Raw genomic sequence first — 18,606 nt, forward strand, 5'->3', positions numbered from 1 at the left:
TCTTCTTTCACACCTTGGGAACTCAAAATATGCACAGAATGAGTAAAAAGATGAACTCCGAGAAGCAGCTCCTTTACTATATAAAAGAACAAAAGCCCCCTATTCTGGACACAAATGCTCATGGTGGCACACATAACATTCATTTCCTATAGGCACTTCTGCCCTAACTGTGCCTCTCCTTGTCAGCAGACAATTTGTGTCTGGGCTGTTTACGCGATTAAAATGGGCAAGATCCGAGTCTGTCTAGATCACCCACGGGCTACACCATTTAAGCACAGCGCTTGCCTTTAGGAATATGTGGATTGAATGAATGGTTGCTAGGAAGCGTGGCTGCGTCTTCATTTGATGCTGGGCTCATCCCAAGTCGCGCACGTGGGAACTTCACAAAAGTTATTTCGCCAGCGTTGCCCTGAATCCTCTTATCGTGCGGAGTTTACTGAAGTGGGGCCAGCTCCCCGCCTCTGCTAGCTTCGCTGCCAAGGTTCAAGAGGGGTGGAGTGGCCTGGAAGGCGGTTGGAAGAAGGGTGGGGGATTTGCTTTCTTATAAAGATGTTTTAGGGGACTGGGTCTGGAGCGTCAGGTTTTCAGGAAGAAATGAGCCTTGATCCCAACGGCAAAGAATTCCAAAAGGGCGCGAAGTTTATTTTCTGTTACAGAGAAAGCCTGAAAGCCTCAAGCTAATCAATAAGAGCGCGGTCCACACTAGAGGAGGGGGCTCCCAGGCTTGCCCCCGGAAACCCATCCGCACAAGAAAACGAGCGGCGTCAGTCTCACTAAATACATTTCTCGGGCTCCGTTTGCGTGAGGTCGGCTCCCTGGTTCACTGCGTCCCTACCTAGCAGTTGTGGGTCCCCTCTGCTTTCGAGCAAAGTCCTCTTTCCCCAGACCCAGGCTGCAAAACAAATTCCATGGGAGCATCTCTCCGCGCGCCCAGTTCCCATGGACAAACACACCATAATGTTTAATTCTGCCCCATTACGTGGGGTCGTGAGTTTCTTAATCATCGCTCCCTCCGCACACGCACAAACTCTTCCCCAGTCCCTGGAGGGCCTTGCGTGGTTCCCAGGGCGGCTGCAGGGCGCCAGGCTTGGAGCCCCAGGGAAAGCGCGCAAGGAACGGCCCTGGGGACTCGTTCCGGGAAAAGCTCCAGTGTCTGGGGAGAACTCTTCCTTCTCATCCCGCACTCTCATAGGGCAGGAAGGGTGACATTCCAAACGCAAGCAAGGTGTACGGCCCGACACCTTCCCTTTACAAAGAGTAAGTAAACAGAAGCCAGCGCGCAGTCCTGCTCCAGTTTCCCGAAACACGCGCCGCGGTCGCGGCCGGGGGCGGCTGGGTGTCTGCGCTCCCCGCCTTCGCTGGGCTGACACAGGAGGGGAGGAGCAGGAGCCGGCGGGGGTGCTGGGGGGGGGGGGGGAGTGGGGGTTGGAGCGCGAACCATCCCGAGCCAAGACAAGCAGCACATTCACAAATAACGCCCCCACCCCCAGCGCACGCGCTCCCATTCAAAGCAGCCGGGCTCCGCGGCCGCAGGGCGGCTCCGAGGACGCGCGGCTGGCCCAGCGCAGCCCTGCCCCGTGGGGCACGCCCGGAGTCCGCGCGCCGCCAGCCCTCGCGGCCCGCGCGGGAGGCGGCCGCCGCGTCCAGGGAGGGGTCTCGCCCGGGACACCCCTCCCTCCCCGCTGGGGGACCATGGCACAGCCGGCTGCGCCCTGGCGCTCGGGGCTCCTGGCCCGCATCCTCGGTGGCACCTGGTGCCTGCTCTATGTCGCCGGACAGGTAGGGCAGTCTGCGCGTCTTGCGTCCCTCCCCTCTGGGGCTTTTCTTCTAGTCTTTGCTACAGCCGGGAGCGCTATAGCTTGGGGCGCGCTGTCTCCGGCCAGGGTCTGTCCTGGGGCTGCGCTGCCACCCGAGCTGGGACAGGTGGCGCGAGGTTGTGGCTGAGGCGGCCCCTCGCGGCGAGCTCCGGGTTGGCGGGTCAAAGCCTGCCGGAGCCTCAGCCCAGCCTCCTGGGGCCCGGGCCCGGCTTCCCGCCGGCGCTCGGGTCCTGCCTCCAGTTGGGCAGATCCGGGCGAGGAGGCGGCGCCTGAGCGGGGTGCGGCCTTCTCCCACGGAGCCCGCCACCCCGCACCCCTTCGGGACAGTCCTTCGCCGAGCCCCTTTTCTCCTTCCTGGCGGAGGCTCCGGCGGCCCCGGGGAGGCTCGGGCGCTGGGACGTCTCCCATCCGTCCTTCCCCTGGGTGCCCAGTGAACTTGTGACATCGTCACCCTAGGGCCACCAGCGGCCGAGTGTAGGGGACGGAGCGCCTTAAGGGGTGCAGACGCCAGACCAGGTGGGCTCCCTAGTGCCTCTGCGGTGGAGAAGAAGTGGTTCTGGCCGATGCACGTGGACTCGTCCTCACCACGCCCCCTCCGAAAGCTCCTAGGGTTTTTTCCCCCCGAGCCGGACTGGCTGTAGGAACTGGAGAGTTCTCCTGAGTGGGGGGCTCAGGCCCCAGGCGGAGCGGAAGGGCCCTGGGCGAGTGTGTCATTCACAGTCGACTTTGCCGTGATCTACTCCTGAAAGATCCTTAGCGAAGTGGTCGGGGGTCCGTCAAACCCAGGATGCATGTGGTGTCTTTGGCATTCACTCTTTCCAGAGTCCGGTAACTTTTGATTAAAACTCACGATTTAGGCAGTTTGTACAATAATTTAGCCTACAAAGATTTGCTTTTCACAGGATTACTTGGGTAATTCTGGGAAAATGCCCAGATACTCTTGGCCGGAATCATCACCAGATAGCCTTCCTTTCCTCTGTTTTGCTTATGGAGACTTGTCCAAATCAGGGGATTTCTTTTCCTCGCTTTTTCTTAAGGTTTTGAAGCTTGTTTTCGGATCTCTATTTGAATGGTCATTTTGATTGCAGTGGAACACTTTTAGAGGCTGAGTGAGGACCAAGAATGATGATTAAGAAGAGCCCAGAGCCGGCTTGGACATGAGGAGGGGTCCACACTACTATGGGATAGAAACTTTCAGCAAGGAACACCTGCTTAGACTGGAGGATGGAGACCCATTACAGAATCTTGTCTTAATCATCAGCAGGTTATTCATCACACGCTCTGCACCATGGCACAGCTGCTCAGAGGTCGGTGCACTTTAGGATTGCCTAGGGGAGTTCTTGAAACTCCTTTTGCTGGGCACACCCCAGCTGCATGGCATCAGAATCCTTGGGAGCATGGAGGGGAGGCCCAGGCATCAGACGCATAAAGCTCCCAGATGATTCCATTGTGCAGCTGGGTTGAAAACCACTGTGTAAAAATGAGCCTTACAGTGACCTGTTCTCATAGAGTCATGATCCCAACAGGAAACTCAAGGAGGACAGTAAAGAGAGACAGGCTAGGGAAAGAGTCTTAACATGCCCCTTGCAGTCCTGGTTCTGTCCCTAACTAGCTGTGTCATTTTGGTCAAGGCCCTTAACCTTCCATTTCCTCTGTAAAATAAGGTTGTTGGCCTATGTTCTGCAAGGTACTGCCAGCTCCAACAACACCAGGCAGGTTGGCATCTAACATATCCAGACAGAACGCCTTCTATCTTATTTTTAAATAATCGCAGGGGTAGAAATTCTATCTTATCCTTGAGATTTTGGTAAAATATCTGGTAATATTCGAATCCAGGAAAGATGCTAAGGAAGATGTAAAGATGCACCGTTTCTTAGATTTGTGGGGTTTTTGTTTGTTAGTTTTTTTATACTTTAGCACTCTGCCTGTTTAGACCTATTTTAAGCCATTCAGTGCCTTCCTGACATTTGGGACAAACAGATTTTCCTAGCCTTACACACCTGTTCTTCCTTGCTCCGTTTCTCAACCAACTTTCTTCTGGTTGAAGATGATGAAAGCAGATTTGAGCCTTGTGTGTATGTTGGAAGTGGTTTATTGTTTTAATTCCAAATGACTTTTTCTTGTTCCGCTCGGCAGGGCTGCTCTCCACATGTGAGAAGCCTGACTCAACTTGTCAGGGAAGGGATAGAAAAGAGTTTAAAGTGCTGGGTGAGTTCTGTATCCTAGTGGAATGCAGTACACTTCAGTTATTCAGGTGTTAGTCAGAAGCAGCTGATCTGGCAGCACTGTTTAATGTCCTCATTTTTTTTTTAACCACGTGGACATTATAGCTAATCATCGAATTAGACCACAAACTGAGGATACTTAATATCAAATCAAGAAGAAATCATTCCATAACCAAAAGCTAGTGCCAAATGATTTGCACATTATTTGGAATTTATACATTCTTCGAACTGTTTACAAATCAAAGCACTCCATACATGAAGGCATGACTACCAGGGTTATCAGGCCTCCTCAATGTATTGTAGTCACAGTGAAAGGAGGGTCTATATTCAAGAGCTTCTGGCTCCCTAAAATGAATTACACCTGAGCCATATTCTCCAAAAGCCCAAAGGACAATTTTAATGCAAATGAAAATTATTTGGAAATCCCAGCATTTCTCCTTTCTTCTTGCTGAATTTCTGCTTTCAGGGGTTATTTCCCTGTTCTGTTCTGCCTGAAATTACCCTCCTAACTTGCAAGATTATTTTCTTTCCCTGTGTAACTTGAAGGTAGCTCACTCTTTCGGTTCTTATGAAACTGATTATCTTACTGACATCAATTTCATTTCGTGAGAGGAACCCAAATTCATTCACTGCCCAAATTTCTCCCAGGTAAGGAAGTACATAATTGACGGTTTTAACCACTAGTTGTTATCAACTACTTAATGATTTCTGCAACCCATCTGTAGCAATCCACTATAAAAATAAATAGGGTTGTTGGAGAGGGTTGTGTAGCCAACACAAATCCATTACTGTTACTTAAAAATGTCACAGTGATGATTCGTGTTCTTTTTGTGGTAGATCAGTGAGAGCTCATTCAAACATTAAGATGGAATATTTTCATTGTCTATGGCATTCTAAATAGTATCTTTGTTGGGAATTCAGTAATGAAGTAAGTAGTTTTCAGGATGGCTGGCAAGAATTTGTGCCTTTATGGGTGTCTGATTTTCAACTAAACACCTCGAAGAAGACTGTCTTGTCTCTTTTGTTATCCTCTGGTATGTTCTTGCTCTTGTTTTCATTTTCATTTTTATGTGGTTAAATAAAATACTCCTAAGGGCTTATGAGGAAACATAGCAACTTTTTGCCCTACTCTTTCTCCTAACCTCAGATCTCATAGCCCGAAGGCAACCTTTCTGTTTGTTTTATATTATTTTGAGGTATAATTGACATACAGTAAACTGCACATATTTAAGTATACAATTTGATGTTTTGACATATGTACACACCCATGACACCATCACCCTAAAGTTTCCTCATTACCCCTTGCAATCCCTCCCTGCCACCCTTTCTCCCACCCAACATCACCAGGCAAACAGTGATCCACTTTCTGTCACTATAGATTAGTTTGCATTTTTTAGAATTTTATGCAAATAGATCATAGAGTAGGTACCCCTCCTCCCTTTTTTTGATCTGGCTTTTTTTTTTTCACTCAGCAAAGTTATTTTGAGATGATCTGTGCTGTAGCATGTATCAATAATTCGTTCCTTTTATTCCTGAGTAGTAGTACATTGTATGAATACTCCACAGCTTGCTGTCCATCAACATTCACCTGTTGACAGACAGTATGTTTCCAGTTTTTGGCTATTACAAATAAAGTTGCTATGAAGATTTATGTAAAGTCTTTGCATGAATGTGCAGTTTCATTTGTCTTAAGAGTGGAACGGCTGGATCATTGGTTGATGTATGTTTGACTTTTTAAGAAACTGACTGTTTTCTGAAGGCTTTACCATTTTACGCCCTTACTAGTAGGGTGTGAGGGTTCCTATTCTGCATCCGTGCCAACACCTGGTGAGCCCAGTCTTTTATTTTGGCCATGCTAGTAGGTATAGCAGTAGCTTGTTCTGGGTTTTAATTTGCAGTTCCCTAATGGTTAATGATATTGTGCATTTTTTCATGGATTTGTTTAGAATCCATATATCTTCTTTGGCAAAATTTCTATTCAAATATTTGGCACATTTTTTAATGGGTTGTTTTCTTTTTAAGTTTTGAGAATTCTTTATATATTCTGGCTATAAGTCCTTTATGGGATGTATCGTTTGCAAATATTTTCTCCCAGTCTGTGGCTTGTCTTTTAATTTTCCTGACAGTATCTTTTGAGGGGCAAAAGTTTTTAATTTTGATGGAGTTGAACTAATTGAATTATTTATTGGTAGATTGTCTTGGTCTTAAGAAATGTTTGCCTAACTCAAGATCACAAAGGTCTTTTCCCAAGAAGTTTTATTTTCTCTTTTCTGTATTCCATTTTGAATTAATTTTGCATGTGGTACAGGATATGGATTGAAGTTCATTTTTTGCCCATGGATTTTCAATTTTCTGGCAAGATTTTTGGAAAGACTATCCTTTCTCTCACTGGATTGCCTTTGCACCTTTGTGGAACCTTAGTTGTCCAGACATGTTTGGGTCTATTTTTGGATTCTCTATCTATTCCAGTTAACCAAATGTCTGTTGCTATGGCAGTACCACACTATCTTGAGCATTGTAGCTTGACAATAAGTCTTGAACTTAGGAAGTGTGATTCCTCCAACTTTGCCCTTCGTTTACAAGGACATTGATTACAATGTTTGCCAATCTTTTTTAAAAAAAAATGCATGCAAGGATTTGATTGAAGATGTGTTTGTTTGTTTGTTTGTTTTTGTGAGGAAGATTGCTGCTGAGCTAACATCTGCACTAGTCTTCCTCTAGATATATGTGGACTCCACTACAGCATGGCTTGATGAGTGATGTGTAGGTCCGTGCCTGGGATGTAAACCGGCGAACCCCAGGCCATGGAAGTGGGGTGGGCGAACTTAACCATTATGCCACTGGGCCAGCCCCTGATTGAGGATGTTTTAATCTATAGATCTATCTTGAGAGAATTAGCCTCATAACAATGTTGAGTTTCGTGATCCCTGAACATAATATACCTCTCTATTTAGGTCTTTTTAATTTCTCTAAGCAATATTTGGTAGTTTTCAGTGTACGGGTCTTATGTATTTTTGTCAGATTTATACTAAGTATTTCATATATTTTTTTATTTTATTTTTTTAAAGATTTTATTTTTTTCCTTTTTCTCCCCAAAGCCCCACAGTACATAGTTGTATATTCTTCGTTGTGGGTCCTTCCAGTTGTGGCATGTGGGACGCTGCCTCAGCGTGGTCTGATGAGCAGTGCCATGTCCGCACCCAGGATTCAAACCAACGAAACACTGGGCCGCCTGCAGCAGAGTGCGCGAACTTAACCACTCGGCCACAGGGCCAGCCCCAGTATTTCATATTTTTGATGCTATTTTAAATGGCACTGTTTTTAAAAATTTGTTTCTGATTCTTCCTACTATAATAAAAACAATTGACTTTTGTATATTGTTCTTATTTTCTGCAACCTTACTCAACTCACTTATTAGTGGTAGTAGCTTTTTGATGTATTCCATCAGATTTTCTACACATATGATCATGTCATATGCAAGCAAAGACAGTTCTTCTTTACCAGCCTGGATGTCTTTAATTTCTTTTCCTTGTTTAATAGAAGTGGTATGAACAGATGTCCTTGCCTGTTCCTGATTTTGTAGAACAGTAAATCAATATTTCTCGGTTGAGTGTGATGTCAGGTGTAGGTTTTTGTAGATGCCCTTTATCAGGTTGAGGAAGTTCTTTTTGTTCTTCATTTGCAGACGGATTTTATCAGAAATGGATGTTGGATTTTTGTTAAATGCTTTTTTCTGTGTCTAATTATCATATGATTTTCCTTTTTTTACGTTGTTAACATGGTGAATTACATTGATTTCTTTCATTCTTTCTTTTTGAGGAAGATTAGCCCTGAGCTAACTGCTGCCAATCCTCCTCTTTTTGCAGAGGAAGACTGGCCCTGAGCTAACATCCGTGCCCATCTTCCCCTACTTTCTATGTGGGACGCCTGCCACAGCATGGCATGTCAAGCAGTGCCATGTCTGCACCCGGGATCCAAACTGGTGAACCCGGGCCAGGGAAGAGGAACGTGTGCACTTAACAGCTGCACCACCAGGCCGCCCTGTTTTTTTTCTAATGTTAAACTTACCTTGCATTCCTGGGATAAACTCGATGATAACGGTGATAATATATTATCCCCTTTTTATATTGTTGGAGTCCATTTACTAAAGTTTGATTAGAATTTTTGCATTTACGTCCATGAAGGATATTGGTCTATAGTTTTCTTTTCTTGCAATATCTTTGTCTGATTTTGGTATCAGGGTGATGTTGGCCTCATAGAATAAGTTGGGAAATATTCCTTCCTTTTCAATTTTCTGGAAGAGTTTGTGTATGATTTCTTCCTTAACTGTTTGGTAGAATTCACAAGTGAAACAATCTGGACCTGGAGTTGGCTTAGTGGCAGGGTTTTTAACTACAAATTTAAACTCTTGAATAGACATAGGGCTATTCCGGTTATATATTTCATCTTGGTTATTTTTGTCTTTCCTGAATTTGCCTGTTTCATTTGAGTTGTTGAATTTATTGGCATAAAGTAGTTTATAATGCTCCTTTATCATCATTTTAATATTATTAGAACATGTAGTTATGTTGCCTCTATCATTCCTGATATTGGTTATTTATTCTTTCTTTTTTTGTGATGAGTCTGCATAGTGGCTTACCAATTTGCTAGGTCTTCTCAGAGAACTAGCTTTTGGTTTCATGGATTTTCTCTATTGGTTTGTTTTCTCTTACATTCATTTCTCCTCTCATCTTTATTGTTTTCTTTCTTCTACTATTTTCGGGATTGGCCTCTTTCACTTAGCATGTTTTCAGGGTTCATCCAAGTTGTAGCATGTATCAGTACTTTGTTCCTTTTATGGCTGAATAATCTTTCATTGTATGGCTAGTCTATATTTCGTTTATCCATTTGTCTGTGGATGGACATTTGGGTTGTTTCCACCTTTTGGCTACTGTGAGTGATGCTACTATAAACATTCACGTGCAGGTTTTTGTGTGGACATAAGTTTTCATTTCTCTTGGGGAAATATTTTAGGCTTGTAGGCTACACTGCCTCTGTCACACCTACTCAGCTCTGCCACTGTAGCACAAGAGCAGCGATAGACAATATGTAAATAGATGCACCTGGCTGTGTTCCAATAACCTATCTACCAAAATGGGCGGTAGGCCACATTTGGCCAATAGGCCGTAGTTTGCCAACCTCTGAACCAAAGTTTCATGATGCTATGCCTCGGTGTGGGTTCATTAAATTCGGTGTGCTAGGTTCTTCATCAACAGATCTCGGTCCTTTGGTTTGGGGAATATTTATTTTCATATGTCTTTGATAATTTCCTTGCCAGAATTTCATGTGTTTGCTTTTTATGAAACTCCTATTAGCTAGTTATTAAGCCTCCTGGACTGACCAGATTTCTTTTAAAATTTTTTCTCTGGTCTTTATTATTATCTTTTTGTTATACTTTCCTAAAGATGTTCTCCATTTTAATTTTCAACAGCTCCTCCTTTGATAAGTTTTCAACCACTATTCTTAGTGTAGCCAAAACTTCGCCCCCCACCCTTTGCATCACCAGGTGCCTCCACGTCTGAAGCCTTTCTGAAGTTTTACCAGCCGAACAGTCTTGCTTCTCATCACTACATCCCTTTGCAGGGGCAATTCTGTTAAGTCACTTGCAATTCCTCCACCAGTTTTCCATAGTCCAAAAATTTATTGGCATCTTTTGTCGGCTGTTGTCTCCTTTCCAGTTCTCTTGTCATCTTTATTTATTTACTGTTGTTTTAGCAGACATTTGGGTGAGAATGGAGAAAATATGATATTCAATCTGCTGTGTTTAACTGGAAGTTAGCACAATTTATTCTCTTTCATTATTTCTATTTTCCTGTCCTGATCCATGTCCAAATCCCGTTAAAGCTCATTCTGGTTATTATGCACACTTTTCAGAGACTCATACTTTTTGTTTCCCAGTGTGAGTAAGACTTGGGTCAGTATTACAAGGAAGACACTAAACGTGAGATTTAAAGACTGTGTTCTAGTTCTGGATTTACTAACCCTCTCTGCAACTAAGAGAGTCAGACTTTCTTCGGGGAAGGGAATCAGTGCTTCCTGACTCGCCTACTAGTTGCCACACATGATAAGAGATACTCTCTCCATCTCCATTTTTATGTTTGAGGTTTTTTTTCCTCCCCTGGGGAAGATTTGCCCTGAGCTAACATCCACTGCCACTCTTCCTCTTTTTGTTTGTGAGCCATCGCCACAGCATGGCCAGTGACAGATAAGTGGTGTAGGCCCACGCCCAGGAACCAGACTGGGGCCACGGAAGTGGAGCTGGGCTATCTTAACCACTGGGCCACTGGGGCTGCCCTCTGGGTTTGAGTTTTTAATCATTCAATAACTGTTTACTTCCCATTACCCGCTTCAGTAAATATAGTCCAGCCTATTTGCTCACAGATACAGCACAGAAATATTTTATTGTTCTACGAATTTTGGTGTTCATATTTGGAAACAGTTTTATGAGAGAACATGGAGTTAAAATGATGTAAAGATCTGGCCTTAAAATATCATATGTGATATTAAAATTTATTCTCTGAGGTGTGATTGAGGTTCAGGCTTTTTTGTGGTGAAGAATGGAGATGAGGTGAAGTGAATGGGGAAGAAGTTTTGAATAGTTAGTAATACCATATCAGTTTTAATATTTTAGTTTGCACTGTGATGATCTCTTGGTAGAGAATTATGCATTTTGGGGGGATGGAGTGGGTGGTGCGAGAGCTACATATTTCTTTTCAGCTCTGCTCATGACTTTAAGATTATACAGCCAAAAGGAGCCTTATAGATTCCTTAGTCTTGTAGTTCACAAACTTCATTGTGTGTAAGTCAGTTTGGCTGTCTTGCACAATTCCAAAGGTCACCAAAGACTGGAGCCATGCAGCTAAATTCTGGGAAGCTTTTAAATGCAGATTCTTGGGCCTCACTCAGAGATTCTAATTCAGTAGGAAAAGGATGGAGTCTAGGAATCTGCATTTGTTACAGATCACCTTTCCCCCTCCTTGCATACCCACAGAGGATTCAGACACAGTTGGACCATCACGCCATTTTGGGAACCACTGCTCTGATCTGTCTTATTTATGGACAAGAGAAATAAGGTCCTAGGAAGTTGAGTGACATGTCCCAGTTTGTTAGTGGAAGAGGCAGGAGCGGACCACACGTCTCATAACTCCAGTCGGTGATTTTTCCCACCAGAGCGTACACTATTATTTTAGTGTCTAGTTACATCATGAACTAAAGATATGAACCACCAGCTTAAAGTGTCTTTATTTGTAGTAACCTCAGTTTTTTATAAATGGTTTTCAGATGTTTGGGAATAGCTTCAGCTCTCAGTCACTCTGCCTGCAGCAGAGGAATGATGGGAGGAGAAAGGGAAAGGGAAACCCTCTGCCCTCACCCCTCCCCCTCCCCCACATAACCTGCTAGAAACTGGCTTCTGTGTATTTTCTCCTTGAGTCATCACACCCCGGAAGGTTAACAGATACTTATTTAGAAAACAGTCAAAGCATCCAGGAACTTGACACTTGATGAAAGGGAGAGTACGTGCCTCTGAACACCTTCTCTACCCAAGTGCGATGTAGCAACTGTTGCTACGTTCTTGGAGGGAAGGAAGGAAACGTTTCATGTGCTTATTATTTAGGATGTTCTCCCATCTCTCTCACGAGCAGCCAAGCAAAATACACACACGCTCTCCACTGAGTCATGCACAGCCTATGATGTAGTACTCCATGTGGAAAGGAAAGAAGTTTTCTTGACCGCTCACAATCGTTGTTAAACATCTTGTACATTTTATGAAGAAGGATAATTGTGAATTTTCTTTCAGAAATCAGTTGCAGAGAAATAAAGGGTTTTTTTTTTTTTTTTTTTTTACTATTAAAGAGTATCTATCTATTGATGTAAGCTGAAATTCAAATTCTCATATTCTCTTGTTGCCTTTAAAACTCTATATTAGTCAGGATGGGCTGGATTACGCTGTGGTAACAAACGACCCCCAAAACATAGTGGCTTGACACAATGAAGGTTTATTTCCCCATCAGGCCACATGTCCAGTACGGATTGTCAGGAGGGCTTGGCTCACTGTGTGCGCTCAGGAATCCATGCAGACGGCTGCTCCATCTCCACCCTCGGGCTTCACAGCTGCCAGGGCAGGGAGTGGAGAATGCTGCTCTGCCTTCCACTGGCAATTAAATACTTCCACTCAGTGTGACAGATATTGCTTCTGCTCACATTTTACTAATCGAATCAAATTCAAGAGGGTTGAAAGTAAAATATTATCATGAATCCAGAATGTTCTTTTTCTTGCTTTGGTTTCAACCTCATTAGCTTTTCTAAACTTTTGGACTTCCAAGATGTGGTCTAGATGTGTAAGTTTTCTGGCTGTGTCGTGTGTATACATGAACAGAGGTTCTCTGACATTACTGTAAAACCACTTAAAATTATCTTTGAATTATCTATTAAATTAAAAAAACTATAATTGTAAAATATACATAACGAAACTTACCATCTTAATCATTTTTAAATGTACAGTTCAGTAGCATTAAGTACATTCATATTGCTGTGAAACCAGTCTCTAGAACTCTTTTCATCTTGCAAAACAGAAACTCTATACCCATTAAATAACAACGCCCCATTTTCCCCCCATCCCCGACGATGACCATTCTACTTTCTGTCTCTATGAATTTGACTACTCTAGGTACCTCATATAGGCGGGGCCATACAGTGTTTGTCTTCTTGTGATTGTCTTATTTCTCTTACCATAATGTCCACAAGGTTCATTCCTGTTGTAGCACATGTCCGAATTTTCTTACTTTTTATGGCTAAATAATATTCCATTGTATGTATTTACTACATTTTGTCTATCTATTTAACTGTCAGTGGACACTTGGCTTGCTCCCCACTTTTGGCCATGGTGGATAATACTGCTCCTATGAACATTGGTATTCTGTTTTATTTCTGTGTACTTCTTTTTTGGCATAAAAGAAAAGCAACACCTTCTTCTTCAGACCCCTAGTTTACAATCTGAGGGGCCCGGGAAACAGTCATTTAAATGTTGGATTCACTTTGGGAATCTTCTGCCAATGGTTACAACAAAAGCTGAGCAATTCTCCACCCACCTCTTGCACGTTCGGCCGAATCAACTGAGCCAATGGATTCTTGTGTTTAGTCTTGCATGTAACCTGCAAATCTTGACATTTTTCAAGAAAGGAGACAATATGTGGCTACCACATTGTTTTTCCTCTAAAAGATCCAGGAGCATGACAAAAATAAATTATTTTTTTCCTTTTTGTACATCTGACTCAAATACTGTGTGAAGGGAGATCAAATATGAATCAATATGTAAAATATAGGCATGCAAATTAACTGCATGCATAGCACAGATGTGTGAAGGGGTAGAGTGGAATCTGTGAACAGTGCTGAAAGAAAAGGCGGCAGACCAGGATCCAAACCCTGCTTGCTACTTTCAAATTGCATGATTTTGGACAAATTAGTTACATAGCCTTTCTGAGTTTCATTTTTTCCCCCTAATCTCTAGAATGAAGGGTTTAGATTACATGATCCTAGTGGGTTAATATCAATTAACCATAACTTCTGAAATGAACAGGGGTTTCCAATCTTCCCTAATACAGTATGAAAACTTTTTATTTTTAGCACAGAAAACTATTCATAGCTCTGTTTGATGGTTTTTTAGAAATGCAATCAGATTGTGGCAACTCCCTCGCTGAACACCTTCAGAAGCTTCCTGTTGCTTTTAGCCCAGTATTTCTGAGCCATTCTTTGATAATCACCTCCCTTTTTAGACATTTTGAGACATTTTTTCCTAACTCACCCCCACCCCCGTGAAATTTTAATGCCATAAATAAACTATGTTGGAATCAATTTTTCACCCCTTTGGGCGCATGATTGTCCTCACTGAGAATGTATGCTTTAGGCTAAGATTAAAAATCCCGTGGCCGAGTAGTTAAGTTCGCGCGCTCCGCTGCAGGTGGCCCAGTGTTTCGTTGGTTCGAATCCTGGGCGCCGACATGGCACTGCTCATCAGACCACGCTGAGGCAGCATTCCACATGCCACAACTAGAAGGACCCACAACAAAGAATATACAACTATGTACCGGGGGGCTTTGGGGAGAAAAAGGAAAAAAAATAAAATCTTTAAAAAAAAAGAAAAAAAATCCTTTCTAGCCATCAAGGCCTGCCATGATCCACTTCTTGCCTAGCTCTCCTCATCCCTCCCCTCATCCTTCTCCTGTGCCCCCTCCCCCTCCCCCCATCTTCCCCTTGCTCACTATTGTCCAGCCCCACCGGCCTCTTTTCATTTCCTTAAGGGCTTCAAGCTTGTTCCTACTTCAGGGACTTTGTACAAGCTCTTCTCTTTGCTGGACGGCTCTTTCTTTTTCTTTAATTAATTAGTTTATGCTCATCCATCTGTTTCCCAGCTTAAATATCCCTTCCCCAGAAGAGCTTGTCCCTCCAACTCCCCTGCCCCAGTCTACGTTAGATCTCTTGTTATTCTCTCACAATGCCCAGTTTCCTTCAAGTACTTGTCATTTGTAGTGATACACATATTTGTATGTTTATTATATGTCTACCATCCCCACTATATTGTAAGCGTAAGGTTGGAGACTGACTTATTTCCCTCTGTATATGACACATTGAGCTCAATGCTGGAAATTGTTGAAAAAAGGGTTAACGAAGTGTTTTTGAGAAAATATGCAGTGACAAAAACTGCTCTGAACTGAACTTGGTATTGCTTTTTAATGAATGTATACGCTCATGTTAAGCATTCTTATGAAAATGAAATAAAATAAAGTGAATATGTACATTGCTAATTACAACAGCACCTATGTACATGTATTAGGTGAGGAAACCCTGGCTGCTGTAACAGTGAAATCCTGAAATACCAGTGTTTTGACAAAATAGTTTATTTCTTGTTCACATAACAGTCCAACTGGCAGGGCTAAAGCAGGAGCAGATGATCTGCCCCAAGCAGTCATTTAGGGACTGTGTTGACGGAGACCGTGCTGTGGTAACACATGGCTTCCAAGGTGACCCTGGTGCCTGGGTCTGGATGACAGAGGAGGGAAGAGAATGTTGAGAATTGCATGGGAGGTTTTCTTGGGGTAGTCTTGGGAGTGGAATGCCTCACTTCTGCCCACATCCATTTTTTGCATTCCTGACCGGACTCAAATCTCCAGTAGGGTCCCACTTCCTATTATCCCACCACAAGAACTCAGTCACATGGCCACATGTCCTAGCCGGGGAGGCTGGGAGGACAGCTCTGAACTCAGGAGGTAAGCTGGCCTCTTGCATGATACACTTGGAAAGTCACATACATACGTGCAAGTGTGCAGTTGATGTTTAGATGGATGTAGGTTTACAAATCACTTTCAGTAACTTAGGGGCCCTTGCTGAGTCCAAGAGCCAGAGAATGGGAACCACTAAAAATAGGAGTTTGTGCATTTTATTTTAGGAGAGGCTTTTGTCTGATTCACCATTTTCAAAATCATAAGGAGAGGGATGATGGACTGAAGTCGGGGGGAAATAGGCTGTGGGTTAGAAGTGCAGTGTCCACAGCTAGCTGAACAAAACAGTTTACTGCCGTACAACCAGTCTACCCAGGCTGCCCTTGCGCAGCTGTGTCGATGATAGTGCACATGGGCATTTCCTCAGCTGAGTGTAAGCCCAGGTGGCGTTCTGGTTGGGCTGCTGGCAGCATTGTCATTAATAAAATGGAGCTTTTTACCAACCGACTGTTTCAGTTCCCAAATCACCTGATAAGTCCTATTCTTTTGGTGAACTACAGATAAAAACTAGTTCTCCATCCCATGGGACTGTTAATCAAATAATGTCTGTTTGTTGAAAGAAGAAAAAAAAAGACCTATTGCAATGAGAAGGCCCTTGTAATTGATCTATGAAACCATGATACTGTGCTTTTATCTGGGCCCTAGCTTACCTGGCATCCTTCCGGTTTGTCATTCTTCTCTGTGCCATGAGATGGGAGCAGAAATATGAGCCTGGGCATTTCTTTTGTGCACAGTTTGTGAGCCTCTCTCCACTCCTCTCCTTAGCAGAAAGAAAGAAAGAATTCAGAGCTTGGCGGGTTAGGTAGGCTGCTGTCTTAACGTCTTTCATCGTCTAAAGGAGCTTTTGAGACGTGTCCTTTTCTTTTTCACCATCCCTCTCACTCTGTAACCTAGTAGTACCTTCAGAAAAGTTGGGAAAAAAAGCAGCATTTGGAGACCAACATGAATCCCCCAAGTAGAAAAATGTACGTTTTAAATTCTAAAATTTCAAACAAGTTAATAGGCAAATTGGATGTTTTTCAACAAGTGTAAACATTTTCCACCTCCTGCCTCTTTCAGCTGTTTTAGTTTTGCTTTTACGTAAGGTGCAGTGTTGTCTGCTTTCTCTGCTTCTGATGAAGCTGACAAGTGTTTGATTGACATTATCAGGAAGTTGTGGCAGTTGTTAACATAACCCCCAAAACAGGTTGGTGAGGTCACATCAGCATCCTTGCTGGTGCCTCGGTAAGATTAGTAAAGAGGTGTATGCTGAAGTTCCAGCCAGGGCCAGAGCTGGACAAGGGACCTCCCAAATCCAAGGATCGGTACCTTAGCAAAACTTCACAGTGGTGCTCACTTGCAACAAGTTGGTAGATAATCATGTTCCCTTGTGTATTACAAACAAAGGTCTTATTTAGAGCAAGACAGCAATGTAGAAGCTGGGTGAAAATGGCTCCGTGAGACCCCTGCAACAGCAGGAGTATTTGACTTACATTTAATTTGAATCCACCTGTGTAGAGCTATAGGTGTCTCAATATTTGGCAACATGCCATCTCCTGCTGGCTTTTTCTCTAGGTCTTCCCCGCAGTGGAAGACGGCTGTTCAGAGGAATGCTCGCTGACTGGGAGTTCGGGAGCCTGTCAGCCAACCATGAGCTCAAGCAGTTCTCCTTCCTTGCCGCTGGGGCCGATTATGTTTTTAGCTGCCACTGTTAATGAGTCTAAAGCAGCATCTGCTGAGAGCGGGGCTGGCACTCCCAGGGCGGTCTGCCACCTCTCCATCAGTTTTTCCAAAGAGGTTCCAGGGTGTGGAACAGATAACACTCAATGTTGGGCGTGTGGTTCTTTGAAGAAAAATAGAAAATGATTGAATCTGACATTGAGTGACTTGCCGGTTACAGTTCATACCTCTTGTGTTTTTTGTGTCTTGGTTGCTTTTGTTTCAATGAGAAGGCTTTCTTAGTGGTAAACTGAGTTTTGGTTGAAGGTGTGGTAGAGTTCTCTCTGAATTTTTAAGGCTCCTCCTATAGAGTCATTAGTTTCTTGGGTGATTTCTGAGGCTCATACTTGGGAACAGATGACAGGAGCTCTTCCACTAAATTTATTTCATTCATTTTGTAAATCTTTTCTGTGCATTGGGTGGGGATAAATATATTCCCTTTAGTACAGGCTATCCTAGAAAATGCTTTCATTTTGAATATAATGGTCTAAGTAATCAGGTTATTACAACAGATTGTTCTCCATATTGTATTTTTTTTTTTAAACAAATGTAAGTAAAGTGCAAGCTCTTTGGAATTTATTCAAGAATCCATAATCTGGATACTCCTTTTGTGTTGTGACCTCATATGTGATCTTTTCCCCACATTTTAGGACACATTTCTTCAAGTGGTTTGACTTCTTATTTTCTAGATTTGATTGATCATTTTCTTTTAGATCAATTAAACTAGGTAGTTAAAACTTTCGAGGAAAAGATCAAGCCGTATACATCTTGGGTCCTCTCAAAGTGCCCAGCCTAGCAGCCGGCAGAATAGACATTCCTTAGATTACGTTGTGTGTGTTTCCTTTGGCTGCTAGAATAAATTATCAGACACTAGGAGACTTAAAACAGGAGAAATTTATTCTCTCACAGTTCTGGAGGGCAGAAATCAGGACTCAAGGTGTTGGCAGGGCCACGCTCCTTCCAACGGCTCTGGGAGAGAATCTGTTCTTTTCTCTTCCAGCTTCTGGGAGCTACATTCCTTGGCTTGTGTCTCCATCACTCCAGTCTCTGCCTCTGTCTTCCAAAACCCTCTTCTCAGTGTGTGTCAAGCCTTTTTCTGCCTCTCTCTTGTCTTGGCATTTAGGACTCAGCTGGATAATCCAGGATAACCACCTCATCCCAAAATTCTTAAGCAATGCAAAGACCCTTTTTCTAGACACTGGGCATGACACACCTTTGGGAGCCATTATCAGCCTACCACACCCATGTATGTTTCTGCATATTCTTGCGGTCAGTCATTGGATCTTCCTTTAAAGCAAGGACAATTTTAAGGATGTTTGCTTTTGTTTTATTTTTTGTGGGCTGTTTGCTTCAAGTCACTTCTGTTTTAATTCCCTATTGTTCTTTTGTCTTTAGGATATCAAGTTATTTGCAGTGAAAATGGCTTTCACTTCAGTGAGAATAGCTTTGGTCTTGGGAGTCTGTGTCATTAATAGTGAATTTCACATGCTTTTTGGCACCGAGGACAAGGTATTATAGCTATCACCATTGAAACTAATGAGAAGCTGGATG

General features: G+C 43.4%; 1 protein-coding gene across 2 annotated transcripts in view; it reads left to right on the top strand.

The window, feature by feature from the left end:
* Nucleotides 1-1,490: 1,490 nt before the first annotated feature.
* The window catches only part of ADAMTSL1 (ADAMTS like 1), an 859,827-nt gene continuing 842,711 nt past the window's right edge, over nucleotides 1,491-18,606 (top strand). For both annotated transcript variants that reach the window (XM_070248240.1, XM_070248241.1), the window contains exon 1: nucleotides 1,491-1,779. In XM_070248240.1, coding sequence (XP_070104341.1) covers nucleotides 1,693-1,779 — 87 coding nt within the window. In that variant the 5' untranslated portion in view covers nucleotides 1,491-1,692. The remainder of the gene's footprint in view (nucleotides 1,780-18,606) is intronic.

The sequence above is a fragment of the Equus caballus genome, chromosome 23 (genome assembly GCF_041296265.1).
Source record: "Equus caballus isolate H_3958 breed thoroughbred chromosome 23, TB-T2T, whole genome shotgun sequence".
In the NCBI taxonomy this organism is placed as follows: Eukaryota; Metazoa; Chordata; class Mammalia; order Perissodactyla; family Equidae; genus Equus; species Equus caballus.